The sequence below is a fragment of the Silurus aristotelis genome, assembly GCF_946808225.1.
Source record: "Silurus aristotelis genome assembly, chromosome: 21".
Lineage (NCBI taxonomy): Eukaryota > Metazoa > Chordata > Actinopteri > Siluriformes > Siluridae > Silurus > Silurus aristotelis.
Genome location: NC_139594.1, coordinates 12,071,590 through 12,097,515, shown reverse-complemented (window position 1 = coordinate 12,097,515; position 25,926 = coordinate 12,071,590). Strand labels below are relative to the sequence as shown.

The window sequence follows — 25,926 nt, the reverse complement described above, 5'->3', positions numbered from 1 at the left end:
TTATTGTAACAGCATATTGGGACTAAATGTGGAATGCGATGTTCAAAAAAAACAAATACAAATCTTACAGGCAGATGTTTCCCATTATGACCCATGTAATGTACTGTATGTGGCCTGGACTACACTTTATACAGTGTGTAACAGAAATGCACCTTGTTTTAGTGTCGGTTACTATAGTAACAATAAGGTATTACAGTGAGTGCATTAATACAAACCTGTGTAGCTGGAACTACTGTCAGAGCTGCTGCTGTAGTAAATGAATCACTTCCACAATAGGAATTATAAAAACTCAGCAGTGGTGTAAAGGATAAAGTTATAATCCGGTTTATAAATACGGTTTCTACTTAATCTTAGTATGAGTGCAACAGATCACAAAGCTCACGTTTCGGCTCACATTACGTTTTTTATTTTGAGTCACAGATCGGCAAAAAGGGGGAGGAGACGAATATAATTGGTTACAAGAAAGGTTACAGCAAAGAAATGCTCCCATACACACGGTTTGAACGATGCAGGAGGCTTTTCACGTTCTTCTGCTCCCTTGCAAACCGTTGTTGTAGACCGATTAACACGTCCCGTTCCTCGATCATCATCCACTGCCTACTGAACAGCGCCAATAAAGACGTCTTCCAATATTTTGTAAACTCGCATCTGCCTCCATTTAAACATTAACCAACGGTAAACTACAGGATGCAGATGAAGAGTGAGCATTAATCCCTTCTGTTGTTGTTCCTGCTTCCTTCCCGCCTTTAAATCCTCTGTACTCAGCATATGGGCCCAGTAAAGTGTAAAGTGCACCAACTCAACCAGAACAAAGCAGACCAGCCAGGATATCCCCGCGGATCTTCCTAAGCCGCAATGTGCTGAATCTGTTTAACTGAATATACACTGTAATTGGATCAACAGTCTTATCCACTGGCAGGAATATTTTCATGCTGTAACATCACCGAGTGAGAGCCGTGTGGGCCGTGGAATTTCCTTTGAAAGAACGGCAGCGTTATTTTTATGTCTTGCACATAATTGTGATCCTTTGGCCAGTTTTTCCCCCTCTTTGTGGCATCAGCAGATACACACCTGACAGCCTCGCATCTCCATGGCAACGCTGCTCGCATTGTGTCCTGTCTGTGCTTGTTATCCTTTACTCCCGTAACCTCGAGTGCGAACAGGCGCTGCCGAGAGATTTCTTGTTTTTCTTGATTGGAGCCCTGCAGTGAAGCTAAAGCATAATCCCTTCCATCCTCGAGCCTGGGAGATGTGAACAAAAGCTCCTGCTATTCAAAAGCTGGAAGGTCACTTGCCGTGTGTTCTTTGTGTTGTATGCCTATGAGGCATTTCAGAGAAGAGCTAGCTACTCCAGCTGAGCGTGCCGGGGTTTGTTTGCCGCTCCTTTTACCTGAGCGAACAGGACGAGTCAGTGTGTAAGGGGAAAAAAATAAATGTGCATAAATAAAGATTAGGAAGGATTGATGACTTGGTCTCTTGACTGGCACCGACAATAGCTTTAGATGCTTTGAAAAGGTAAACACAATGTTCAAATTTATCATATTTTACTCTATTAAATATGTTTTGGTTTTTTTTGTCGAATTCAAGCAGCTTTCTAGCATCAACATGCATCTTCAGGTACTGCAAAGCTATAATCAGACCACGGTATGTCCAGGAGCTGGACAGAGCGGACGGGTTCTAACACTAATCCTGCATCTGACTACAGGTTATGACTCCTAATACTTAATCTCTTACTGGAGAAAAAAGAACTGGGGATGCCTGGGGTCCTCTGAGATTGGAGAGTGACTTCAGATCAACACAGCTGCTTGTGGAATCAGCTGCAAACAAAGCAGCACATCAATGTGCTGCCACCGATGATCAGCCTGTACAGTTTACAGAGAATGGTGCGGACAACCAAAACCATCCTGTGGGGGAGGATCTGCAGGCTGAAACATCTTGATTACGAGAGAGATTAGAGGTGAAAGACCAACAGGTCAACTGGGAGTCTATAGTTACAAAGCACCTCAGATTGTACCACACATTTAACCTTGAGGTGTTCGGATTACATCAGCAGAAAGCCACATCAGGATCCCGTCAGTCAAGAACACTATCAGTGATGGAACTAAGCAGAGGGACGATCTCTGTTCATTCCTTCCCCGTTATATTTCTCTTTTAAACATATTTATGTTTTGTTCCATTTCTGTGTCTTAAACAGGAAAACAAAGCGAACAGCAAGCAGTATGGGAACTGAAGGACACGCACATCTTCAGAGTCGGCACAAAGAATCGTTCGAGTTTGGGTTTGCCACTTTTCCACAACAATAATTGTCATGTACATTTCTGTTCATTCAGCCATCATCAGCGTTTCATAATTGGTATGGAAGACTTGTATGCGAAAAATAAAAAGAAGGTACAAGACGAGACTATGGGCACTATGATTAATTACGCTGCTTTTTTTGTTTGGTTTTGTGTATTTTTTTTTCCTTCTTTTCAACTCCACAAATTTAGGAGATATTTATTTACATATATATTTAAATAACCTAATAAGATGCAGTTCTAGCATATACCCGGAAAAACAGCAGATATGACAGAGTAAATGCGCGGATTGTAAATAACTAACATTTGTATAAATACAAGCAATTTGCACTAAGCCTGTGACCATGAGAAAAGATGAACTGTGTAGATGAGCATCATATCTTTCCCAAACTAAGGAAGGTAGAAGAATATTGTAAGCTGTAAAGATGTAGGATGACGTAAACGCTTGTCAAACTGCAATAAAGCCTCTGCTTGTAAGTGATGTAATACGAATGCTTTGGCACAGATTTAGAATGCTGTGCCCGCATTTCTCCTCTTCCAGCCTGGTCTACTGCAGGGCTGCCGTAGCGAATAATAATTGGGAGGAAAAAAAAATTGAACGGGATTGTAATGATTGTAATGAGTCTGTATAATTCATTAGATCTCTCATTACTACTATGAAAGTGTTTATACCGAGACTAGTCTTTTATCAAAAGCCAGGAGTTCAGAGAGAAGGCCAAGCGGCTTGTGTAATGGCTTACTTCACCAGAGCCCAGACATTACATCATGCTCCCTGAATAAATGAATGCCAACGCCATAGTGGTAATCGAGAGGCTTGGAAAATTCCCAGTGGACCAGTAATGGAGTGTGCTGTTCTGCATCATGTAACTCCTGGGCTGAAAACGAGTGCCACTCCAGCCCCTGGCATGATCTGTGTTTGTTGTGTTCACCTGATGATGAGGCAATGAATGCTTGCTCGCTTTTTTAGCCACTGTATTTAAGCTTGGGACATGAAGTTTCAGAAACCAGACAGACAACATGGTTTACACCGATCAGGAAAAACTCTATGACCACCTGCCTAATAGTGTTGGTCCCCTTTTACTGCTAAAACAGTCCTGACCCTTCGAGCATTAACTTCTTCATCAATATGAGCTATAGGAGCTCGTCTGTTGGATCGGACCACACGGGCCAGTCTTTGATCCCACGTGCATCAATGAGCCTCGGCCACCCATGACCCTGTCACCGGTTCATCACTGTTCCTTCCTTGGGACACTTATGATAGATACTGACCACTGCAGACCAGGAACAGCCCAGAAGAGCTGCAGTTTTGGAGATGCTCTGACCCAGACGTCTAGCAATTACAATTTAACCCTCGTCAAACTCGCTCACATCCTTACGCTTGTCCATTTTTCCTGGTTTTAGCACATCAACTTTGACAACAAAATGTTCACTTGATGCCTTATAATATCCCACCCACTAACAGATGCCATGATGAAGAGATAATCAGTTATTCACTCACTGGTCATAATGCAATGCATATATATATATATATATATATATATATATATATATATATATATATATATATATATATATATATATATATATATATATACACATTACATATATATACACATATATACACACACACACACACACACACACACACACACACACACACACACACACACACAGGTGTGAAAAAGTGTTTGCCCCCTTATATTTTTTGCATGTTTGTCACACGTTATTGTGTCATCAGTTCTTTGGATGTTGTTGTGGGGTCTTTTGTGACATTTTGATGAGTCGTCACTGTGCTCTTGGGGTAATTTTGGTCAGCCGGCCACTCCTGGGAAGGTTATCCACTGTTCTATGTTTTTGCCATTTGTGAATAAATGACTCTCACTGTGGTCCGGTGGAGTCCCAAAGCTTTAGAAATTTCTTTATAACCTTTTCCAGACTGATAAATCTCAATTACTTTCTTTCTCATTTGTTTCAAAATTTCTTTGGATCTCTGCATGATCTCTAGCTTTTGAGGATCTTTTGATCTACTTCACTTTGTCAGGCAGGTCCTATTTAAAAGATTTTTTGATTGCGAACAGGTGAGGCAGTAATCAGGCCTGGGTGTGGCTGGAGAAATTGAACTCAGGTGTGATGAACCACATTTTTTCCATCAAAAATAAAAGCCTTTATTATAAAACTGCATGTTGTTTTCACTTGTTATCTTTTACTAATATTAGTTTGATGATCTCAAACCTTAAAGTGTGACAACCATGCAAAAAAAAAAAAAAGAAATCAGGAAGGGGGCAAACACTTTTTCACAACACACCACACCACACCACTACAGGGGACACAGGGAACAACTCCAAATTACTTTTCAGCTCTTGTATTTGGTAGTTTGTGCAGGTTCGACATTAATTATTCAATTCAGCTCAAGCAGAGTGAATTAGGTTGACAACCTTAAAGGAGGAAACACAATAAAATAATGAAAATAAAGACATTCAATTATTTGTAAACAAACCTAATGTAAATAAAGATTGTTCCATACAAACTCTTAATGTCGAACAAACTGTTTGTTTGCATACTAGCTTGTTTTCTATCGTTATTCAAGCAGTACGTCACCACTTTGTATTTTGTTAGAAACTACGTAACATGCATTTAAATATTAAACAAGATCACAAATATTCTCCATATTGCACATTATTACAGTCAAATAACACAGTCGTCATCCCATCAGCATTCTCCCTCTAGTGTGTGCCACTCGCAGTAGTTTATTTCTTTAACTTTCCAGTCTTCCTTCCGCATCAATCGGCATTTTCCGACCCTCCTCGCCACACTGTTAATCTCCGTCTAATTAATTCAGTTCCGCCAATTTATTTAATAGAATATTAGTCCGGATTGCAAGTTTGTGTCTTAGCTTTACAATGTTTATTATTTACAACTAAATTAATATACTAATTTGGCAAAGGTTCGTGAAAATCTGATTCATATGTGCTTTTTGAACATCTAATTCAACATTAAATTAAAACAACATTTACTGCTATAATATTTAACTAGAGGCAGATGCGAGTTTAAAAATATGTATGTATGATTTCTTTATTGTCGCGGTACAGTGAGCAGCAGATGATATCATACTAAGAATATATTCATACTAAGATTATATTCATACTAAGATTAAGTAGAAACCGTATTTATAAACCGGATTATAACTTTATCCTTTACACCACTGCTGAGTTTTTATAATTCCTATTGTGGAAGTGATTCATTTACTACAGCAGCAGCTCTGACAGTAGTTCCAGCTACACAGGTTTGTATTAATGCACTCACTGTAATACCTTATTGTTACTATAGTAACCGACACTAAAACAAGGTGCATTTCTGTTACACACTGTATAAAGTGTAGTCCAGGCCACATACAGTACATTACATGGGTCAAAATGGGAAACATCTGCCTGTAAGATTTGTATTTGTTTTTTTTGAACATCGCATTCCACATTTAGTCCCAATATGCTGTTACAATAACCTCCACTCTTCTGGGAAGATGTTCCACTAGATTTCAGTGTGTCTGTGAAAATTTGTGCTCATTCAGCTATAAAGATGTTAGTAAAGTCAGGATAATGGTGTAGTGTGAGGAGACCTGGGGTGCAGTCAGCAAACCAATTCATCCCAAAGGTGATCATTAGGGTTGAGATCAGAGATCTATAGCAGGCCACTCAAGATCTTCCACTCCAACCAATGCAAAAGTATATAGTAATGAGGTTTACACTGTGCACAGTGACAATCATACAGAAACAGCTTTGGGTTTCCTGGTTCAAGTGAAGGGAAAATGTCACCCCACTGCATCCAGAGACGTCCTATACAATTGTGTACCTCCAACTTTGTGGTAGCAGTTGAGGGAGGAATCACTTCAGGCTGGGAAAATCCAAATACTTTTGTCCATATAGTGTAGATTGGATGCAGATTTGAATTGAACCAGCAGCCTTTTTGCATGCTTCATGTTTTAATACTTAGAAGGTGTGAGTTTATGTGCAGTGATAAGATCTGAGTATAGCAACTAATACTGTTACAATCAAATCAGTCACAAGAATGTATTTAGTACTTCAGGCCCAATGAGCTCATGATACACACAAAAACATCTTAGAAACTGGGGAGCTATGAAATGGCCATTTGTGATCCTTAATCCAGTTGAGCATTGGTGTCTATGAGAATGCAGCAGCTAATGTAAAAATAGCTCCAAAATATCCTATACATACGTCTGGCGTGTCGGAATATTTGTAACTATAACGTGTGTGACAGCAGGTACGCTGCTTAACTGCAAGCCACAGCATATATGAAGGAAAACTCAGACGGCTACAAATATATTAAAGGGCAAAACAAAAAGCATGTGAGATTTCAAAGTAGTCAGTTTGTTGAATTATGGAATTGGGGAATGTCTTTGACATCTTGTCAAAAGTTTTTGGACACATTACCATCACGGTGGTATGCAGGTTATATTTATGGCGTTTGACAGACTGGACAGTCATTTTCTGGTGCGGAGGCGGATTTAATTTCGGGTGGCGGGTTTTAATTGCCGTAATCACGCCGTGTAAACCCGCTTGGAGGTGATGGATTTGAAAATGTGGGGGGGGGGGTTTTGGCAGAAATTTCAATCATTTACGATACAAATACGGAAAATAGGATTTTTTTTTTAATAAACAAAAAAAAAGAAATAACCAAACAATTATATAAGCACATGATTTACATTAAGATGATTATTCGTGCAGTCTGTTTGTTCTCAAGTCAGCAACTCTTTATCTTTATCTCCCAAATCAATCATAATCACAACTAGGGTTGCAAAGGGGCAGAAAATCTAGAGTCAATTTCAGGAAACTTTCTATGGGAACTTCATCTGGAAAATTACGCAAATATTTTCATTTGAAAACTTACCAGGAATGTATGCATCATACGCAAACATAAATAGAAACATTTTGTTTGGTCGTAAGCTGATGCATGCAAACAAATAGGCATAAAATAGAAATAAATAAATTAATACAATTTTTAGCTGATTTAATTGTTAGTATCATTTTGTTGCACAAGAGCTTACACACAGCACAAGAAAGATTTAAACGTAAAAGTATCTTTATATATATATATATATATATATATATATATATATATATATATATATATATTTATATATATCTGTATATATCTGTGTGTGTGTGTATGTGTGTGTGTGTGTGTGTGTGTGTGTGTGTGTCATTTATGTGAATACTCGCCAAGTGCAGGTGTCAAGAAATTATCAATGTTATGTTATGGAAAAATGCACAGTGCATGTAGGGGGCGTGGCCTCAGTAGAACTGCAGTAAGTGTGCTGTGTGCATGTGACTGAAGATAAAAATTCAACTGAAATTGCATTCAATCTAGTTGTTTTAACAAGGATTATCCTCCAAGAATTATTTTCCAACAACATTTATGTTCCCTATTACAGGCTAACCTGCAATTTTGTAAATTCCCAGTTAATTCCCATATATTCCCACTGACAGTTTCCAGTTTTGCAAATTCCCAGAATTCTGCAACCCTTATCACAGCCTACCTGACAAAAAGGCCACTTTCTCCTTTAGAATGGGCAAAACCTCCATCGCTTTCATCTCTTCATTTCGTCGAAATCCTGAAAAACAAAATGACATTTAAGATTCTAATAAACATAAAAACAGTAAATTAGTCGAGCAAAGCATCGTCTCAAACTATACCGATCAGTGTCTAAAACTTCTCTACGAGATTAGCAAAACAAAACAAAGCAAAAACAGTTCTTGAACACGAGAGAGAGAGAGAGAGAGAGAGAGAGAGAGAGAGAGAGAGAGAGAGAGAGAGAGAGAGAGAAAGAGAGAGAGAGGGAAAGAGAGGGAGAGATGGAGAGAGAGAGAGAGAGAGAGAGAGAGAGAGAGAGAGAGAGAGAGAGAGAGAGAGAGAGAGAGAGAGAGAGAGAAAGAGAGAGGGAAAGAGAGGGAGAGAGGGAGAGAGAGAGAGAGAGAGAGAGAGAGAGCGAGAGAGAGCTCGACGTCAGACACTCCTTCATGAGCTCAGCAGTAAGCTGGGTAAACCAGCAGCACTTGCTGTTTATGATTCACTAGTTGGCTCGATTTATTAAAGCAGAGCTGGAAAGGTTAGTCATTAGCCAGCTACCAGACTGGATATGTGTTCACTGTGACTCGCTCAGGTCCAGGCTGTGCTCAGGATCTGACTCATATCTTACACACACACGCGTGCACTAATAGTGTAAGTGACATTCTGTTAATAGCTATTGTACACACTGATAGAACATGAAAGCAATGCTTTCATGGAGATCAATCATTTTATGTAGAGAAACCTGACATGTCCAAAAAAGCTATGCTTTTGAATGCTATAAGATATAAAATAAAAGATGATGCAGGTCTATAACCCCTGTTAAACTGATGGTGAGAAGCAAAGCCATCAAAACCCAGATAACAGGGAGATTCTGTCGTGCGTTATCATCAGACTGCCTTGGCACTGTGTTACAGGAACGGACCAGCCAAGCTGAAGCCCCTAAGTCAGGGGTCCCAAAACTTTTTTCTGTGAGGGGCACATAATGTTTCCTTTCATTAATAAGGACCGGGTGTCTCTGTAACAGAAAATGACATGGTCCAAAGTGCACAAAGTATTACTGTGGAGATTTTATTCTGATTTTAAATGTATTTTTTATGCCTCCTGATGCTAGACTAGTTTATTATTGTGTTCTGCACCGCACAGACGAATGAGCGTTCCTTTTCAAGTGATATAAAGCTTATTAAAGGAGCATCATTATCACATCAGACATTTTAATATCTATTTCTATTGAAATCAAAACATTTACTTACTTGTGCATATGGTTGTTGAGGGAAACGAACAAATAATTAGGCAATGTTACTAACTAAGGGAACATTTAGTTTGAAAGCCAATCGTTATCATTAAGTACAGATATGATATGAGTAAAGCATATAATTAAAATACTTTTTAATTAATTGTTAAATTGTTCCAACTACAAAATATGTCTCTGGTATTGTTCAGAGGGCCGTTCCAAATGTGGGGGTGGGCCGTAGTTTGGGGATCCCCTGGCCTAGGTTTTCAAAAAAGTTCAACATTTTCTTTTCCTGATGTTTCTGCAGTTTTGAGTTTTGTGATTTCACTCACTCGGGTGATTACACCATCAATTAAACACTGGTATTATACACCGACTGTAAAACAACATACAAAGATAAAAAAAAAAAAAGCTGACATTTTTTTGTTGTTCCAAACAGGATTTAACAAGGAGTTATTTACTTTATATATATGTGTGTGTGTGTGTGTGTGTGTGTGTGTGTGTGTGTGTGTGTGTGTGTGTGTGTGTGTGTGTGTGTGTGAGCCAGGTTGTGGGTTGCTCTCTAACACTCTGCTGTACCAAGGAAGCTGGGACAGATGCTCTTCAGCTGAATGAAATAACTTGTCTCCCTTCACTGAACCCGTGGTAAAGAGATTAATAAAGATTAGTAAAGAACAGCGAATAAGGGGACGTACGACACGCTCGGGGTTGCAGCCTGTACAGACGTAATCACACTACCTGCAAATTGGGGTTCCTTCGAGGCTAACAATGTGATTTCTCATTGCCTTTTTTTCCCCCCTAAAAGGTCATCACCTCATTTTAACACAAAAGATGGAGGTCAGTTGGATGACTCGCACTTTCTATTTGCGGTGTTCCTCGGAGGAGATTCCCACCAAAAAAAAAAAAACTTTCATTTTTGCCACATACACACTGCATCCTCAGCCACACGCCGTCCTTTTGAGTTTGTGACAAATATAAATAGATATTTTACAGACTACATAAACATACACTAACACATCTAGGGAACACTCTGGAAATTCAAAGGCATCTCATCCTGCAAGCCGGAATTCCTGAGGGTTTCAGAAATGCATAAACAAGCAGATAGTGAGAGATAGTGATCTCATCTATTAGCAAAATTATACATAAATTATACATATACACACATTTTATATATATATATATACACACACACACACATATACACACACACACTAATGTATATATATATATATATATATATATATATATATATATATATATATATATATATATATATATATATATATATATATATATATATACACACACACACACACACACATACACACACACACACACAAATATATATATATATATATAGTGTGTGTGTGTGTGTGTATATGTGTGTGTGTGTATATATATATATATATATATATATATATATATATATATATATATATATATATATATATATATATATATATATATATATATACACACATTAATGTGTGTGTGTGTGTGTGTGTGTATGTGTGTGTGTATATATATATATATATACAGTGAGGAAAATAAGTATTTGAACACCCTGCTATTTTGCAAGTTCTCCCACTTAGAAATTATGGAGGGGTCTGAAATTGTCATCGTAGGTGCATGTCCATTGTGAGAGACATAATCTAAAAATAAAAATCCAGAAATCACAATGTATGATTTTTAAACTATTTATTTGTATGATACAGCTGCAAATAAGTATTTGACCACCTGAGAAAGTCAATGTTAATTTTTGGTACAGTAGCCTTTGTTTGCAATTACAGAGGTCAAACGTTTCCTGTAGTTTTTCACCAGGTTTGCACACACTGCAGGAGGAATTTTGGCCCACTCCTCCACACAGATCTTCTCTAGATCAGTCAGGTTTCTGGCCTGTCGCTGAGAAACACGGAGTTTGAGCTCCCTCCAAAGATTCTTTATTGGGTTTAGGTCTGGAGACTGGCTAGGCCACGCCAGAACCTTGATATGCTTCTTACAGAGCCACTTCTTGGTTATCCTGGCTGTGTGCTTCGGGTCATTGTCATGTTGGAAGACCCAGCCTCGACCCATCTTCAATGCTCTAACTGAGGGAAGGAGGTTGTTCCACAAAATCTCGCAATACATGGCCCCGGTCATCCTCTCCTTTATACAGTGCAGTCGCCCTGTCCCATGTGCAGAAAAACACCCCCAAAGCATGATGCTACCACCCCCATGCTTCACAGTAGGGATGGTGTTCTTGGGATGGTACTCATCATTCTTCTTCCTCCAAACACGTTTAGTGGAATTATGACCCAAAAGTTCTATTTTGGTCTCATCTGACCACATGACTTTCTCCCATGACTCCTCTGGATCATCCAAATGGTCATTGGCAAACTTAAGACGTGCCTGGACATGTGCTGGTTTAAGCAGGGGAACCTTCCGTGTCATGCATGATTTCAAACCATGACGTCTTAGTGTATTACCAACAGTAACCTTGAAAACGGTGGTCCCAGCTCTTTTCAGGTCATTGACCAGCTCTTCCCGTGTAGTTCTGGGCTGATTTCTCACCTTCCTTAAGATCATTGAGACCCCCCGAGGTGAGATCTTGCATGGAGCCCCAGTCCGAGGGAGATTGACAGTCATGTGTAGCTTTTTCCATTTTCTAACGATTGCTCCAACAGTGGACCTTTTTTCACCAAGCTGCTTGGCAATTTCTCCGTAGCCCTTTCCAGCCTTGTGGAGGTATACAATTTTGTCTCTAGTGTCTTTGGACAGCTCTTTGATCTTGGCCATGTTAGTAGTTGGATTCTTACTGATTGTATGGGGTGGACAGGTGTCTTTATGCAGCTAACGACCTCAAACAGGTGCATCTAATTTAGGATAATAAATGTAGTGGAGGTGGACATTTTAAAGGCAGACTAACAGGTCTTTGAGGGTCAGAATTCTAGCTGATAGACAGGTGTTCAAATACTTATTTGCAGCTGTATCATACAAATAAATAGTTTAAAAATCATATATTGTGATTTCTGGATTTTTGTTTTAGATTATGTCTCTCACAATGGACATGCACCTACGATGACAATTTCAGACCCCTCCATGCTTTCCAAGTGGGAGAACTGGCAAAATAGCAGGGTGTTCAAATACTTATTTTCCTCACTGTATATATATATATATATATATGTATGCAGTGCCATCCACTGGAAAGTGAAGAAAACATGCATTGACCACAAAAGATACTGGATTTAATGCACTTCTTTGCAATACAACCTTAATATGGAAATATGGTGTTAAATAAATACAAAATAAATAAAATAAATCCAGAACAGCACAACCGCCCTGCAAAGCAAAAAGCAACCACTGCCTTTAAAATACAGCTGTCATAATTTTAGATCTAAATATTGCACCCACTCGCATATTTCCACATGAGCCGCTACTGCACACTGCTCAATACATTGTATTAAACACTTTCACTTTCAGTGGTCTGCTCTTGCACTCATTCTACACCGGGATGAAGAAACCTGACCGTAAAATTATTATGTGCTTATTAAATATCTCATTCCACAATAAGTCCCCATTTACTGTTATAATAACCTCCACTCTTCTGGTAATATGTTCCACTAGATTTTGGAGTGTGCTTGTGGAGATACATTCATGTAGGTGAGGTGATGAAGCCTGGGGTGCAGTCAGTGTTCCAATTCATCCCAAAGGTGTTGGGTCAGAGCTTTGTAGCAGGAGATCACCCACACCAAGCTTCTAAAGCATATCTTCATGGAGTTTGTGCACAGGGACATTGTCATGCTGGAACAAGTTTGGGTCTCTCAGTTAAACTAAAGGGAAAATTATATGCTACCACATGCAAAGACATCCTATACTATTGTGCACCTCCATCATTTGTGGTAACAATCTGGGAAAGAACCACATCTGGCTGGAAAAATCAGGTGTCCCAATACTTTTGTCCATACAAAGGATTTTAATCTCTTACACTCCTCTTGTGCTCCGTTTTCTCAAAGCTCTGTAACAGTTCTGCCATTCAACAACACTTCGGCTGCACACAAAAACACTGAATAAGTTTGGTATGATTTGAATCTTGTTTTGTTGCATGTTCAGTAAAGTTTGTATGCTGCTATTCAGCCCACAGGAAGATCTACATTTCATTTGGAGGAGAAGTGGGAATATAACGGCACGTAGCGTACACTTTTGGCAGTTATTGTAAGAAAGAAATGCATTATTCCACTTTTATTTTATGCCGCTTGTAATAAATGGTTTACGCCCTCTGTTCAGAACATGGGCATTGAAATGATTTTATTTTTATACAACATTTTAACAATATTCTTTCCCAGAAAGTATCATAATGTCTGGACAATATTGGGACAATTAAGCGTTCCGGTGTCTTATAAGGATGACTATTAAAAAGCACTTTTTTTTAATTGCAATAAAAGTACATCATGTGAAATATATACAGGCTCAATGCAGGTTTTAATGCGTCTACTGCAAACGATAAACCTGTCCCGTTTTATGGCGTCTTTCCGGCTTGCTGGTATGCAATTTTTATTGATTGACAGGTCCGGCGTTTTACAGTGAAGCCGAAGATGTAGCCTGTTTTCTCCGTTATGGACAATAAAATATATTTTTATAGATCTAACCATAAAAATCTTATTCAGCTCGCCCGCTCACTCTACACAAACACTCCACACACTGATCACATCACATGGCAGACCTTCCTGACTGCACACTCAACAGATCAGAAGATCTTTTCTGACCATGTTTAGACTTGTTTAGTGCAAAATCTGCTGCTCTTCACTCCCCACCTCCTCTGATGTGATTAACGTACTGAGCTCATAACACTGGCTCCCTTTTGCAATTCAATTCTTGACCTTCAGTTCCAGACCTCAAACAATCTTGTATTACATTATCTGTGCCTTACTCCAGACCCCCACACCTGCACTCCTATTCAGGTCATCAGTGTCTGCATATCTGGCCTATTCATTATTCTTCAGTGTCTCAACTCCACATTGTGGGAACAAGCTTCTAGTTAAGGTTCAAAAGACCTTTTTGTGTTTAGCTCGTCACATTGTCTGGATTCTTACAGTGTCCAGGTCCTTACTGCATCTGGATCCTTCTCGACCTTTACCGCATCTGGATTCTTCTCGACTTTAACTGCATCTGGATCCTCCTCGACCTTTACTGTAGCTGGATCCTTACTGAAGTTGGACCTCTATAATGTCTGGATCCTGGCTGCACCTGGATCATTACTGTGTAACCTGAAGACTGCAGATGGCCCAGATGTGGCAGCTTGGTGTGGCTGGGATTTGAACTCATGACCCTCACATCCAAAGTCCAATGCCTTAACCACCACTGTAACGATCTGGACAGTGTCCTCATATAGAATCTGGATCCATACACTGTCCAGATCCTTACAGACTCTAGATCCATACGCTGTCCAGATCCTTACAGACTCTGGGTCCATACGCTGTCCAGATCCTTACCGACTCTGGATTCATACACTGTCCAGATCCTTACAGACTCTGGATTCATACACTGTCCAGATCCTTACAGACTCTGGATTCATACACTGTCCAGATCCTTACAGACTCTGGATTCATACACTGTCCAAAACCTTACAGACTCTGGATTCATACACTGTCCAGATCCTTACAGACTCTGGATTCATACACTGTCCAGATCCTTACAGACTCTGGATTCATACACTGTCCAGATCCTTACAGACTCTGGATTCATACGCTGTCCAGATCCTTGCCGACTCTGGATCCATACGCTGTCCAGATCCTCTGGATCCTTACAGACTACACAATACACTGAAATTTGACAGATTCTCCAGGCAGCTTATTGTCCTGTCTACTGTCTAATGACTAAACTGCACTTAACAATTGGAGTACCACAGCCTTCTTCTATTGACGAGAGCTATAAAGCAGGGTGATGGAGGGGAAAGAGGAAGAAGGAAATGAGTGAGGGGGAGAAGAGAGAAGTAAAAAGGATGTGGAGTGTCTGTGAAACAGGAGAGTCAGTGAGCATGTGGTGACAAACAAAGGAAGGAAAAAGCAGAAAGTGTGTGCGACTGGCAAGTGTGTGTGTGTGTTAGAGAGAGAGAGGGAGAGAAAAAAAGCAAAAAGGGGAGGATGAGTGTGGTTGCTGGGGAAGTACATAGCGAGGCCAGTTGCAGCCCCTCTATTCACCACCGGAGACAGCTGAGAGCGTCTCAAACAACAGCTGCCTGCGCAGCCACCCGCTGGGAAACTCTCTCTCACACACACATACACACACACACACACACACACACACACACACACACACACACACAAACAAACAAGTGTGTGCATGTTTTTATATTCTATCACAGCTGCAATCTTTTTGTCTGCACTCCGAAAAATGTGAAAAGAGTCAGCAACAGATATATATATATATATATATATATATATATATAAAAGCAACTAATGGCCCTGTATCTCACACACACACACACACACACACACGTACATTTCCTCCACTCGTCCGTTCCCAAAGGAGTTGTGGCGTGTGACTCGCAGCTGTCACACAGAATGATGGGAATGGTTGTGTAATGAGCAACTGAGGTCAAAGGTCAACGGGCAACTATCCGGAGTGTGTGAAGGGGGACACATCTGTCATAGCTCAGCACATATTTGAGTCGAACACAGTAATGAAAGTGCATCTGTGCGAGCTCACGAGTGGAATCAAGATCAGCTGATGAAATATTGACTAATGGTTGAGGCAAAGCTGTGAAGCAGTCGTATCACCATCATAGCACCATCATATCGCTGCCACAGTGTAAATTTAGCACCTCAGTGACACACAGCACGAGTGGGTAAAAGCTGAAATTCAAGGTGCGCTAATAATACAGATGTCTCAGGAGGCTGCGAGCCGTTTGACCCCCCACATAAGGTCAGGTCACGTCTTAACCAGCAGCCGCAGTTGTCATGGACTTCTAAGGCAAAACCTGACCGTGTTATCTGGTGTCATATCAGCATAACAGCTTCAAACAAGGCTCAAGAGCTCCTCCCCGACTCTGATGGACAGTGAGAGGACAGCAGGGGGGAAGACAATGAGAGAAGAGCTTCCAGGAAGAAAAAATTGAAAAATGGGAAAGGAAAAGATAAAAAAGAAAGAAATAATAAAAAAAAAAAAAAGAACAGCATTTACGTCAGATAAACAGCGGTTATAAAAATGGGCTCTCTAAACAGCATTCATCAACCTTTGCTTTGGTGGCATGTCTAAACACATACTCGAAAATGTACAGCAAGAAAGATCGTATAACTGAACCGTCTTACACACGTTTGCTGAGATGGATATTTACATTTATAGCATTTACATTTATGCCCTTATCCATAACGACTTACATTTGAGCAGCTAAGGTTTAAGGGCCTTGATCAAGGGCCCACCTTGGTGGTGCTAGGATTTCAACTTGTGACCTTTTGATCCAATGCCATAACCAGTAAATTTCTAAATTAACACAACAGCTTTTGAAGTTTTTTTTTTTAACATCCCATTTCACATTTAGTGGCCATTTGCTGTAATAATAATCTCCACTCTTCTGGGAAGATGTTCCACTAGATTTTGTAATGTTCTTTGGAGATCTGTGATCATTCAGCCACAAGAGTGTTGACAAAGTCAGGTACTGATGTAGGTGAGGTGAGGAGGCCTGGGGTGCAGTCAGCATTCCAGTTCATCCCAGAGGTGTTTAATAGGGTTAAAGCTCTGTAGAAGGCCACTCAAGCATTGTGCACAGGGGCATTGTCATGCCAGAAGGGAAAATGTAATGCTACTGCATACGAAGACATCCTATACAACTGGGTGCCTCCAATTTCATGGTAAAAGTTTGAGAAAAATACACACATCTGGATGGAAATGTCCGGTGTCCCAATACTTTTTTGCCAATATAATGTGTCAGATGTTCACTAATTCTATTAGTGATTGAAAACAGATACATCTCATACCAATCGTCATTTGAACCTAAAAATACACATTTGTTTTCTTTTTTTTTTTACACATATAGATAAATACAAGTGCTGGCATTGCGTTTAGAAAAACATTCAGTCTGTGTACTTAAGGAACTGGAGGGGGAGTGTAAATGCCACGTCGCAGTAGGCTACATTTTCAGAGTGTGGAAGTAGAGTTAGGTCTATAACACACACACACACACACACACACACACACACACACACACACACACACACACACACCAGTGCTCATCGTCAGCACAGTGATGCTTACACTGGCACTAAAGCACAAAGAGGTCCAAAACAAACAAAACACAAAAAAAACAGAAACAAACACATACTCACTCACTTAAGCACACACACACATCACTAACAAATTCTCACTCAACCTTTTGCCTCATACGTCTTGTCCAAATAAGAATCCTGATTCTTTAGGGGGGGATTTTTTTATTCCACAGTTGGTTTTTTACTATTCTTTCAGGAAATATTTTTGTGTTTTGAGTGCTAAATTTAGCCCGTCTCCCACAGAGTCGGAATGAGCCGGCACTTTTCTGCTCTCCTGCCCTCCTCTCCCATTTCAGGAAAAGGAGAAAAGGAGGGAGGTGGAAGGTCATTGCAGCGCTGAGCCTCAAAGCGCACACGTTTCTATTTCCGTCTTCCTCTGCATGTCCACTTCTTAGAACGAGTGCTGTGTGCTGTCTGAGTCACTGTCTGTCTCCCGGTACCCTTCTCCCTCGTTCTATTTCTCTCTCTTACACACACACACACACACACACACACACACACACACACACACACACACACACACACACACACACACACACACACACACACACACACACACACACACACACACACACACACACACACACACACACACACACACACACACACAGCCACTCAGGCTGGTTGCTCTTCAGCAGCTCAAACAGCAGGCTTACAAACCAACATGAAAATGATCCCCCCTGCTTTAACATGTTACACACTGAAGATACCCTCATGTAAACATGGCATGAAAAATCACACTGCTCTGGGCTCGTGTTACCTGCAGGAAGGGGGGAGGGGGGTGTGTGATAATGATACATTATTTTTGTGTCTTCCTCCGTTTTAGGTGCTGATGTGAAAATGACAGCGCAGTTCAAAAGCTGCTTCCTGTTCACAGAAGCCTTAGCAGAGGTGTGTAATGGGGGAGTTTCTGTTACAGGCCACACACATTACAGGCCATCACCTGGAGCTAGGCCAAGTATCTCTCACCCACACACACACACATACACACCTGCATAAGTCACACGAGTTGCCTTGTTGTTTCCCATAAAGAAAGAAAGGCCACATATAAATACAGCTAGAAACTTTTTTCATCACAGTTTAACAGTATAAGGTTTTGGACGTTGGTCCCAGACAACAGCAGTCTCTGACAGGATGAATCCATATTCCTTCAAATATACAAATAATCCAATCCAAATATCTGAGTCTTACCTTAGCACCTTAAAGTGCTGGAGATGTGAATGAGCCTGTGATTGAACTTCACCCACATCTAATCACAGCTCATGATTAAACACATGCAGCCCGAGTTTATGATCTGATACTATCTGATTCTCTCTCTCTCTCACACACACACACACACCCCGAGAGCAAGTCGCCTTTGTTGCTGTCTACATGAATGATCACAATGGTCTCAAATGATTCATCACGAGGCCCTGCAGACTGGAAGAGAGAGAGAGAGAGAGAGAGAGAGAGAGCGCGCGAGAGAGAGAGAGAGAGAGAGAGAGAGAGAAGGAGAGACAGTGAGGCAGAGAGAGACAGAGTTAGATAGAGGGATACAAGCAAAAAAAGGGATACAAGCAAAAAAAGAGGGAGCAAAATAGAGAGAGAGGAAGAATATAAGAGGATTAGAGTGAGACAGAAGCAGGGAGAAAGAGAGAGACAGGGTGAGACAGGCACAGAGTAAAAAAAAAAAAACAGAGAAAGTAAGAGAGAGAGTGAGACAGATTCAGAGAGAGCGAGAGTGAGAGAGCGAGAGTGAGACAGATGCAGAGAAAGCGAGAGTGAGACAGATGCAGAGGCAGTGAGACAAAGAGAGTGAGACAGAGGAAGAGTGAGAGTGAGACAGGGGCAGAGTGAGTGAGACAGAGAGAGTGAATGAAACACTTGTGTGGACCTGTATAATGTACTCAGAAGTGGAGATTTTGTGGAACAAATAACACTGAAGATTTTTCCTTATTATAAAATGCATCTATGGACAGTCATGTGCAGATGACCAGCACCGTCTCCACATTCACTCTCAGGCCTTATCGTCTTCCCACATCGTGCCACCGCACCTTTCTCAGAGTGGGGCTGCTATTCAGCAACACAAACACGAATGATAGGTTGTGACAGTGGCTGCCTGCATCTGCCGGCTGTTTTGGTACCTTGTTTTGGGGGGGGAGACCTCATGCGTGTTTGATGGTCAGATCTCCACATATTTCTGGCTGCATATTGTATATTTTTTGCTTAATAATTCCACAATAGTCCCAATGGTTCCACACAGAGTGTCCAGTGGCAGAATAAATAACGGGATGATCTTCCACCTACACACTCCTTCATCTCCCTGCCCCATTCATGTTCTCCCTCTGTTATCACAAGTCTGTGATCTACAGCAGCGTGAGCACCAGGAGCCGTGGGCACAACAGACACATTAGAGAGTAGCTGAGTCACATGTGGTTGAATAGATCAAAAACACAGCAGCTCTGGTTCAAGACTGGCCAGAATCAGCTGCATTTCTTACTCCTGTCTCTAATGTGGGACGACCGGAGGGCATTCAATCTAACCTCATACGTGACTCACCTACTTGAGCCTGCTGCATGTGCTGAGATTTGTCAGGGCATCTGGATACCTGTGTGTTTGGCGCTCAGCCAGCGTCATCACACTCTCTTGCCACCTCCTTGACAGATTTACATCATGCCTTCAAGCATCGTAGAGCCACTCTAGAGCAGTGCAGGTGCTCCTGTAGCTCAGAGTTTAGGTTGTGTAGAACATGTAATCAGCATGGAAGTGTGGCTCATGGCAGAGAGAGACACCAGTCTGACTCATAACATGTCTTCGTAATGAACGCGATCTCTGTGAGAGACATAAATCCAAAGACGAAGCTCGGAGATCGTCTCCAGTGCACATGGGATTTACAGTCTACCTGTACACAAAAATCGTACACACTTTCCCCATAAGCTGGATGGCCCCAAGCGTAGACATCTTCCTACCTGGATTCAAAATCGGCTGCTCAATGTGCAGTTCATCAAAATCACTCAGGAAGTTAAAAGCGATGTTAGAAGGGAAAATACGGCTTGAAAAAATAAAATTCCTCTATGAATTAGACGTCATCTGGCCATGAGTTCCAATTCATGTTCGAAGTGAATATTTGGTTGCACCATATGATGAAATCAGGTGTCCTTTTGAAAGGATGCAGGAACATACTCTTTATATTTACAATGTAAAAGCAAAGCTTGCATTCTATTGATTGCTGATTCATTTGCAAGTGAAAATAATCAATGAAGAAAAAAAAAAAAGATTCATATTAATACACACTATAGACAAATGCATTGGCAGATGTTCCAGTTGTGCCCAAACTGATACCACACACAACTGTATAGGATGTTATTGGAGAGCATTATATACTTTCTTCACTTGAACTAGGAGACCCCATTCTGTTACAGCATGACGTTCTTTCAAGTTTCAAGTTTTATTTGTCATATGTACAGATGTCAGGGACGGTGTGTACAATGAAATCTTGAGTGGCCTGCTACAGACCTCTAAACCTCAACCCTGTTGAACACCTTTGGGGTGCATTAGCCCATGTCTATACGTTTTCACTTCCTTTTGAAAACGCTCTCAAAAGTGGATTAAATCTGAATCTTTTTGAATCGTGGTGTTGACTGTGAAAACCATGGCTTTCGAAAACTATGGTGCGTTTTTTGGTCATGTGACGGTGCTGGCAATCGAATAAACGGCAGGCGGATGAGGCAGGTCAAAGCGAAGGCTTACTCCTGTGCAGTACAAGTCCGTAAGCGTTTTTAGAAGTTTCGGTGTGATTGAGTGTGGAGCATTTTCAGACGATAAATGGCATTTTCAGATTTATCCATGGCAGAATGAGCACAAACCTCCACCAACACACCCAAAGATCTAGTGGATCCTCTTTCCAGAGGAGTGGAGGTTATTATAGGAGTAATTAGGGAATTAATATAGAATGGGATGTTCAAAAATCATATGTGAATCTTATAGTCAGGTGTCCACAAGCTTCTGTCCATATAGTGTATGTTAGGAAAAAAATTATAATTAAGAATATTATTTTCATAAGTCAAGTTGTGCTGACAAGGCAGAAAACAGGAACAGTGTCTGTATGAGAAGCTCATTAAGAAGCTTAATGCTTATACTTGGCAACAAAACTCCTTTTCATACTGTAACAGTCCAACGTTTCTATACACCGTAGCCAAGGGAACAGATGTGTCCAAATAATAAAGTGAGCGGTTTTTAATCCCCTGTGCTACTGAGGTAATAGAAACCTGCATTCATCTGTTTACCTGCCTGTTTACACACAACAGCGGTCCCACAGAGAATGACCCTCCAATCAGAGAAGTCATTTATTCAAGGCCAATACGAGGACAAGTACAATCATCCCTCAAGAAAAGAACGTCGCCGCACTTGTATTGAGCAGTACGATGTTCTCGTAAAGCAGCCTGACAATATCAAGGTTTTTTTTGGAAGTTCTGATCAACCTCGGATTTAGATCAGATCCAAACCTTCACTAATGATCACACACTGAGCCTTTATTTGATCTGCATCACGGCACCTCTTGTTAAAAAAAAAAGCCTGTAGTGGTGTTCCATCCAGATTTATTTTTTCGGCACAATAACTGACCCAAATTTTGGTAGAGATGTTTCTAATTTGCTCGTGTACCAGATGGTGCTTGTGTGTTAAATCTACACAGTAGTAAGTAGACTTACACTGCTAATTATCCATCCTTTTTTACAAATCAGGAGAAACAATCTAATCGCCGAAAAGCCGAAATTTGAGAGCTGGACTTTGGCCAAAACCTGCAGAAGAGTCAAAACAAAAACAAAAACAAAAACTGTGTTCATTTATTTTTTTAGTCATCTCTGTTGACATTATTTGTTGTATTAACATTAAATGTTTAAGTTAAATTTGATACTTTGAGTTTCTAGCCTTTTTTTTGTTTTAGCTCACAATTATTATTTTGAGACAAAAGGCTTCAGCAGTTTCAGTGTAGTAAACTGATGATGTGGTAAACATGTGGAGATTGCGTTAATGGGTTTGGGGGTGGGGAGGTTCAGCAGGTCCGCTGCTATGTGAATATGACGTACCACAACACTATGGAGACCGAGGCGTGTCCTGAGAGTCACATGGAATAGAGATTAACATGGCAGAGGTAGAGCTGCATCCTCCTGCAGACACCACAGCTCTAGTTTTATTTAATCTTTTTCCTATTTTTTTGCACTACAGTGGCCTGTTTGTGAAAGAGCCATGCATTAGAAGGCGCTTAAACGTATGATTTGCTTTCTGTCTGAACAAAAGAAATAAAAGCGAGCTATCTGTACCATGTTGAATTGCATGGCATCGTATTTTTTCCATTGCATCGTATTGCATTTTGTTAAATCGAATCAAAATCTGATCGCACTGCGTCGTAATGGGGTGACTCAGTAGCTGCTATGTGAATCTTTAACGTATCGTAGGCTATGCATCGACATGCGAACCACATCAGCCTCATCGGAGATGCATGTCCCTTCTTTAGAGTATTCTATACTACCATACTCAATCTAAATGAGCACGTAAAGCTGTGAAGTTCTAAATTCATAGTCAGAGTGAGTATAAGATAAGATATACCTTTATTCATCCCGCAGTGGGACAGTTAATAAAGATCAGTAGTATATCATGAGTAGATCATCAGTCGATCATTAGTATAGATCAGTGGATATCGTGGTTTACTAAACAAACCTCTTTTCAAGCAACAGTCAGAAGTGTGTGTTCTGTTCTGAAATATTTGATTAGGTGATTAAAAATGCATCACACGATCCATAATAGGTTCTCTGAAGCGTTTGCTGTTGTAGTGTGTAAACATGATGAAAATGCGGGCCGTATTTGAGCAGTCAGAGAGATCGTGAGAGTCCTGGTCTGTAGTACACGCTGAAGCAGTGTGGAGAAATGGAGGGAAAACGTTGCAGGAGTTACCAGGCTGTAAATGGCTCCAGACAGGTGGGCGACAGTAAAGAGCAGTGATGGATGAAGGTGTCACTGCCACACATCATGCTGATGACACAGACAAAAAGCCTGCTGCCATCAACATGCCATCGCTCTCTGACAAACTACCCACTGTCTCGCCAAAAAAACCTCTCAGCCTGCCCTCCTCTAACTTTAATATCATTCAGTAAATGAAATGCCTCAAAACTAATGATCTCATCCACTTTTCTTATACAACTGACTACAGAGACTCTAGAAATCGCTCTCGAAAACAGAATAACATCAGACTATCATTTTGTGTATAAAACGCTGCATAGAAGTGACGTGTAAACTGCTAATGTGTGTGAGATTCCTGCCAGTTCCCTGAGTTCAGGCCCCTTAATAACAGGGTTTGATAAAGTAGGAGCTCTCTCTCTCTCTCTCTCTCTCTCTCTCTCTCTCTCTCTCTCTCTCTCTCTCTCTCTCTCTCTCTCTCTCTCTCTCTCTCTCTCTCTCTCTCTCTCTCTCACACACACACACACACACACACACACACAACAGAGAAGCTACTAGAATCTCTAGATCCCTTTTTTTCACGTTATTTTTGCACAAAACACATGCGTGCTGCTGTTTACACAAATTCCACTGATCTTCCACATGTGTGACAAAAGACACTCATTTCTCCTCACTAGCAGACTGGATCGTTTACGCACTGGCGGATGGATGCGAGAGCTGCTCAGCAAGCTCTTGATTATAGGGTAAAGTGAACGCTTTTGCAGAGCTTAATGTAAGAGAGTGAAAATAGCTCAGCAAATTCTGGGTCAGGGATGGAAAAGAAAAAAAAAAAAAAAAGTGTCAATGACTTGCATAATTACTAGGGTGACCGAAAACCTGGATCACTCACATTTCAAGCCTGGACTTGAGGCGACACTCTGATACCAAATCGTCTTCATTTCTACTTCAGTTGTAATGACTAAAGAACTGTGTGTTAAGGATTTTATTAGTCTGTATACAATTCAGTTCAGTGAAAAACAGTGTGGGAAGCAGGTTTTTTTTTTACTTAAACATCAGAATCCTCAGTAAACTTTAGACAGAGCCCTGATTCTGATACCTGCGTACTGGTCCTCCTCAAATCGCTTCTATATAAGCACCTTTAACTCCACCCAACCCCTTATCCTCCATTCATCCAACACTTCTTCCATTACACAATCCCTTATTTTATCTTTTTTCAAACCAAATAATGGTCATGGTGATTTAAGGAGGATAATATTCTTTTTTACTCACACACACACACACACACACACACACACACACACACACACACACACACACACACACAGATATCAAAATGTTTCGAGACTAGTTCTAAACAGATGGCAGCACAAGGCTGCACGCAGAGTCACAGGGAGCACCGACCCTAATAAATCAGTGTGCCAACAGGCACATCAGTATACATCAGGAGCTGTGCAACTGGTGTTATTCTGACCACGTGCGCACCCCGTCACCGAGCTCTTCTCCCACACTGGCAGAAAACCGCATGATCTCACTTCAGCACCCACCCTACTCGCCAGATTTTACACCATTGCGGAGATCCAGGGCGAATCCCAGAAGGTGCCTGACAGGCTTTGAAAAGAAGACTTCCAGGACATATATCAGAAGTGTCAGGAACACTGGGAGCGCTGTATTGCTTTGCAAGGGGACTATTTTGAAGGTGATGGTGTTTAAACCTAGATAAATCAAGTACTTTCTTCTAAACAGAGCTAGTCTCGAAGCGTTGTGATACCACCTTATATATTGGCACTGTGGTACAGCTAATCATGACGACGATGATCGTTAGTGTTCCTATTTCTCAGCCCATGGTTGTGATTTGGCGATTGTAAAGGTTAATTATATTAATTACATTGCCATCATCAGAAAAACACCCAGAGAGTCCGTGTAGCTTGTTGATGTGAGCGGGGACAACTTGGAAAAAGCCCACTACAATCAGGAGAGATGTTTCACTGCAGGGGTCACCAAAGGGATCAGTGAGAGGAACACGGTATTGATAAGAAGTGACTCGTCTGCCTAAGAGGACACGAATGCAAAACAGTCGCCGTTTTTCCCCTTTTATTTGTCACTGCTTTATAGAGTGGAAAGGCAGCTCCAGCTCTGGTGGTGCAGCTACTGTTCTGGATCATTCTGAAAGTGTTCAGCTTCCAAAAAATAATACTAAATTGTGAACGTCAGCAGAAAGGGGCATGATGTGCACTTCAGGACCAGAGAGCTGGAAATCATTTCTTCTCACAGATCTTTCCTTGGAAAAGCCTGAGGCCCACAGAGGGAAACAAGAAGGCCACATCGAATTTTAAATGTAGCGTGGACATCCAATAAGCAAGAACTCCTCCCACGTCAAAGCAGCCCACAGAGATCCAGGCTCACATGAATGGAGTGTTTTCCGTTACTTAAATTCCTGAGCTTCGGTTGAGCTGAGCTCACGGAAACTGTTGAGTGTGACGGTTATTTTTTCTAAAAGGGGGAAGTTGAGAACAGGGCAGGCTTGTAAACTTAATCCAGCACCAGAGAAGGAGGAATCCCTGAAAGCTGGAACACATCAGAGAAGAGCCGAACCTTGTGTGCTTTGTCACTGCACTCTAACCGTTTTCCTCAGAAAAGTTTTACG

General features: G+C 40.9%; 1 protein-coding gene across 8 annotated transcripts in view; it reads right to left on the bottom strand.

Moving 5' to 3' along the window:
- The window catches only part of trioa (trio Rho guanine nucleotide exchange factor a), a 111,393-nt gene that overhangs the window by 55,686 nt on the left and 29,781 nt on the right, over positions 1 to 25,926 (bottom strand). For all 8 annotated transcript variants that reach the window (XR_014530549.1, XR_014530550.1, XR_014530551.1 and 5 more), the window contains exon 3: positions 7,846 to 7,920. Coding sequence is in view for 4 of the 8 variants with exons in the window: in XM_083523321.1 (XP_083379447.1) it covers positions 7,846 to 7,920 (75 nt within the window). In the remaining 4 variants the exon portion in view is untranslated. The remainder of the gene's footprint in view (positions 1 to 7,845; positions 7,921 to 25,926) is intronic.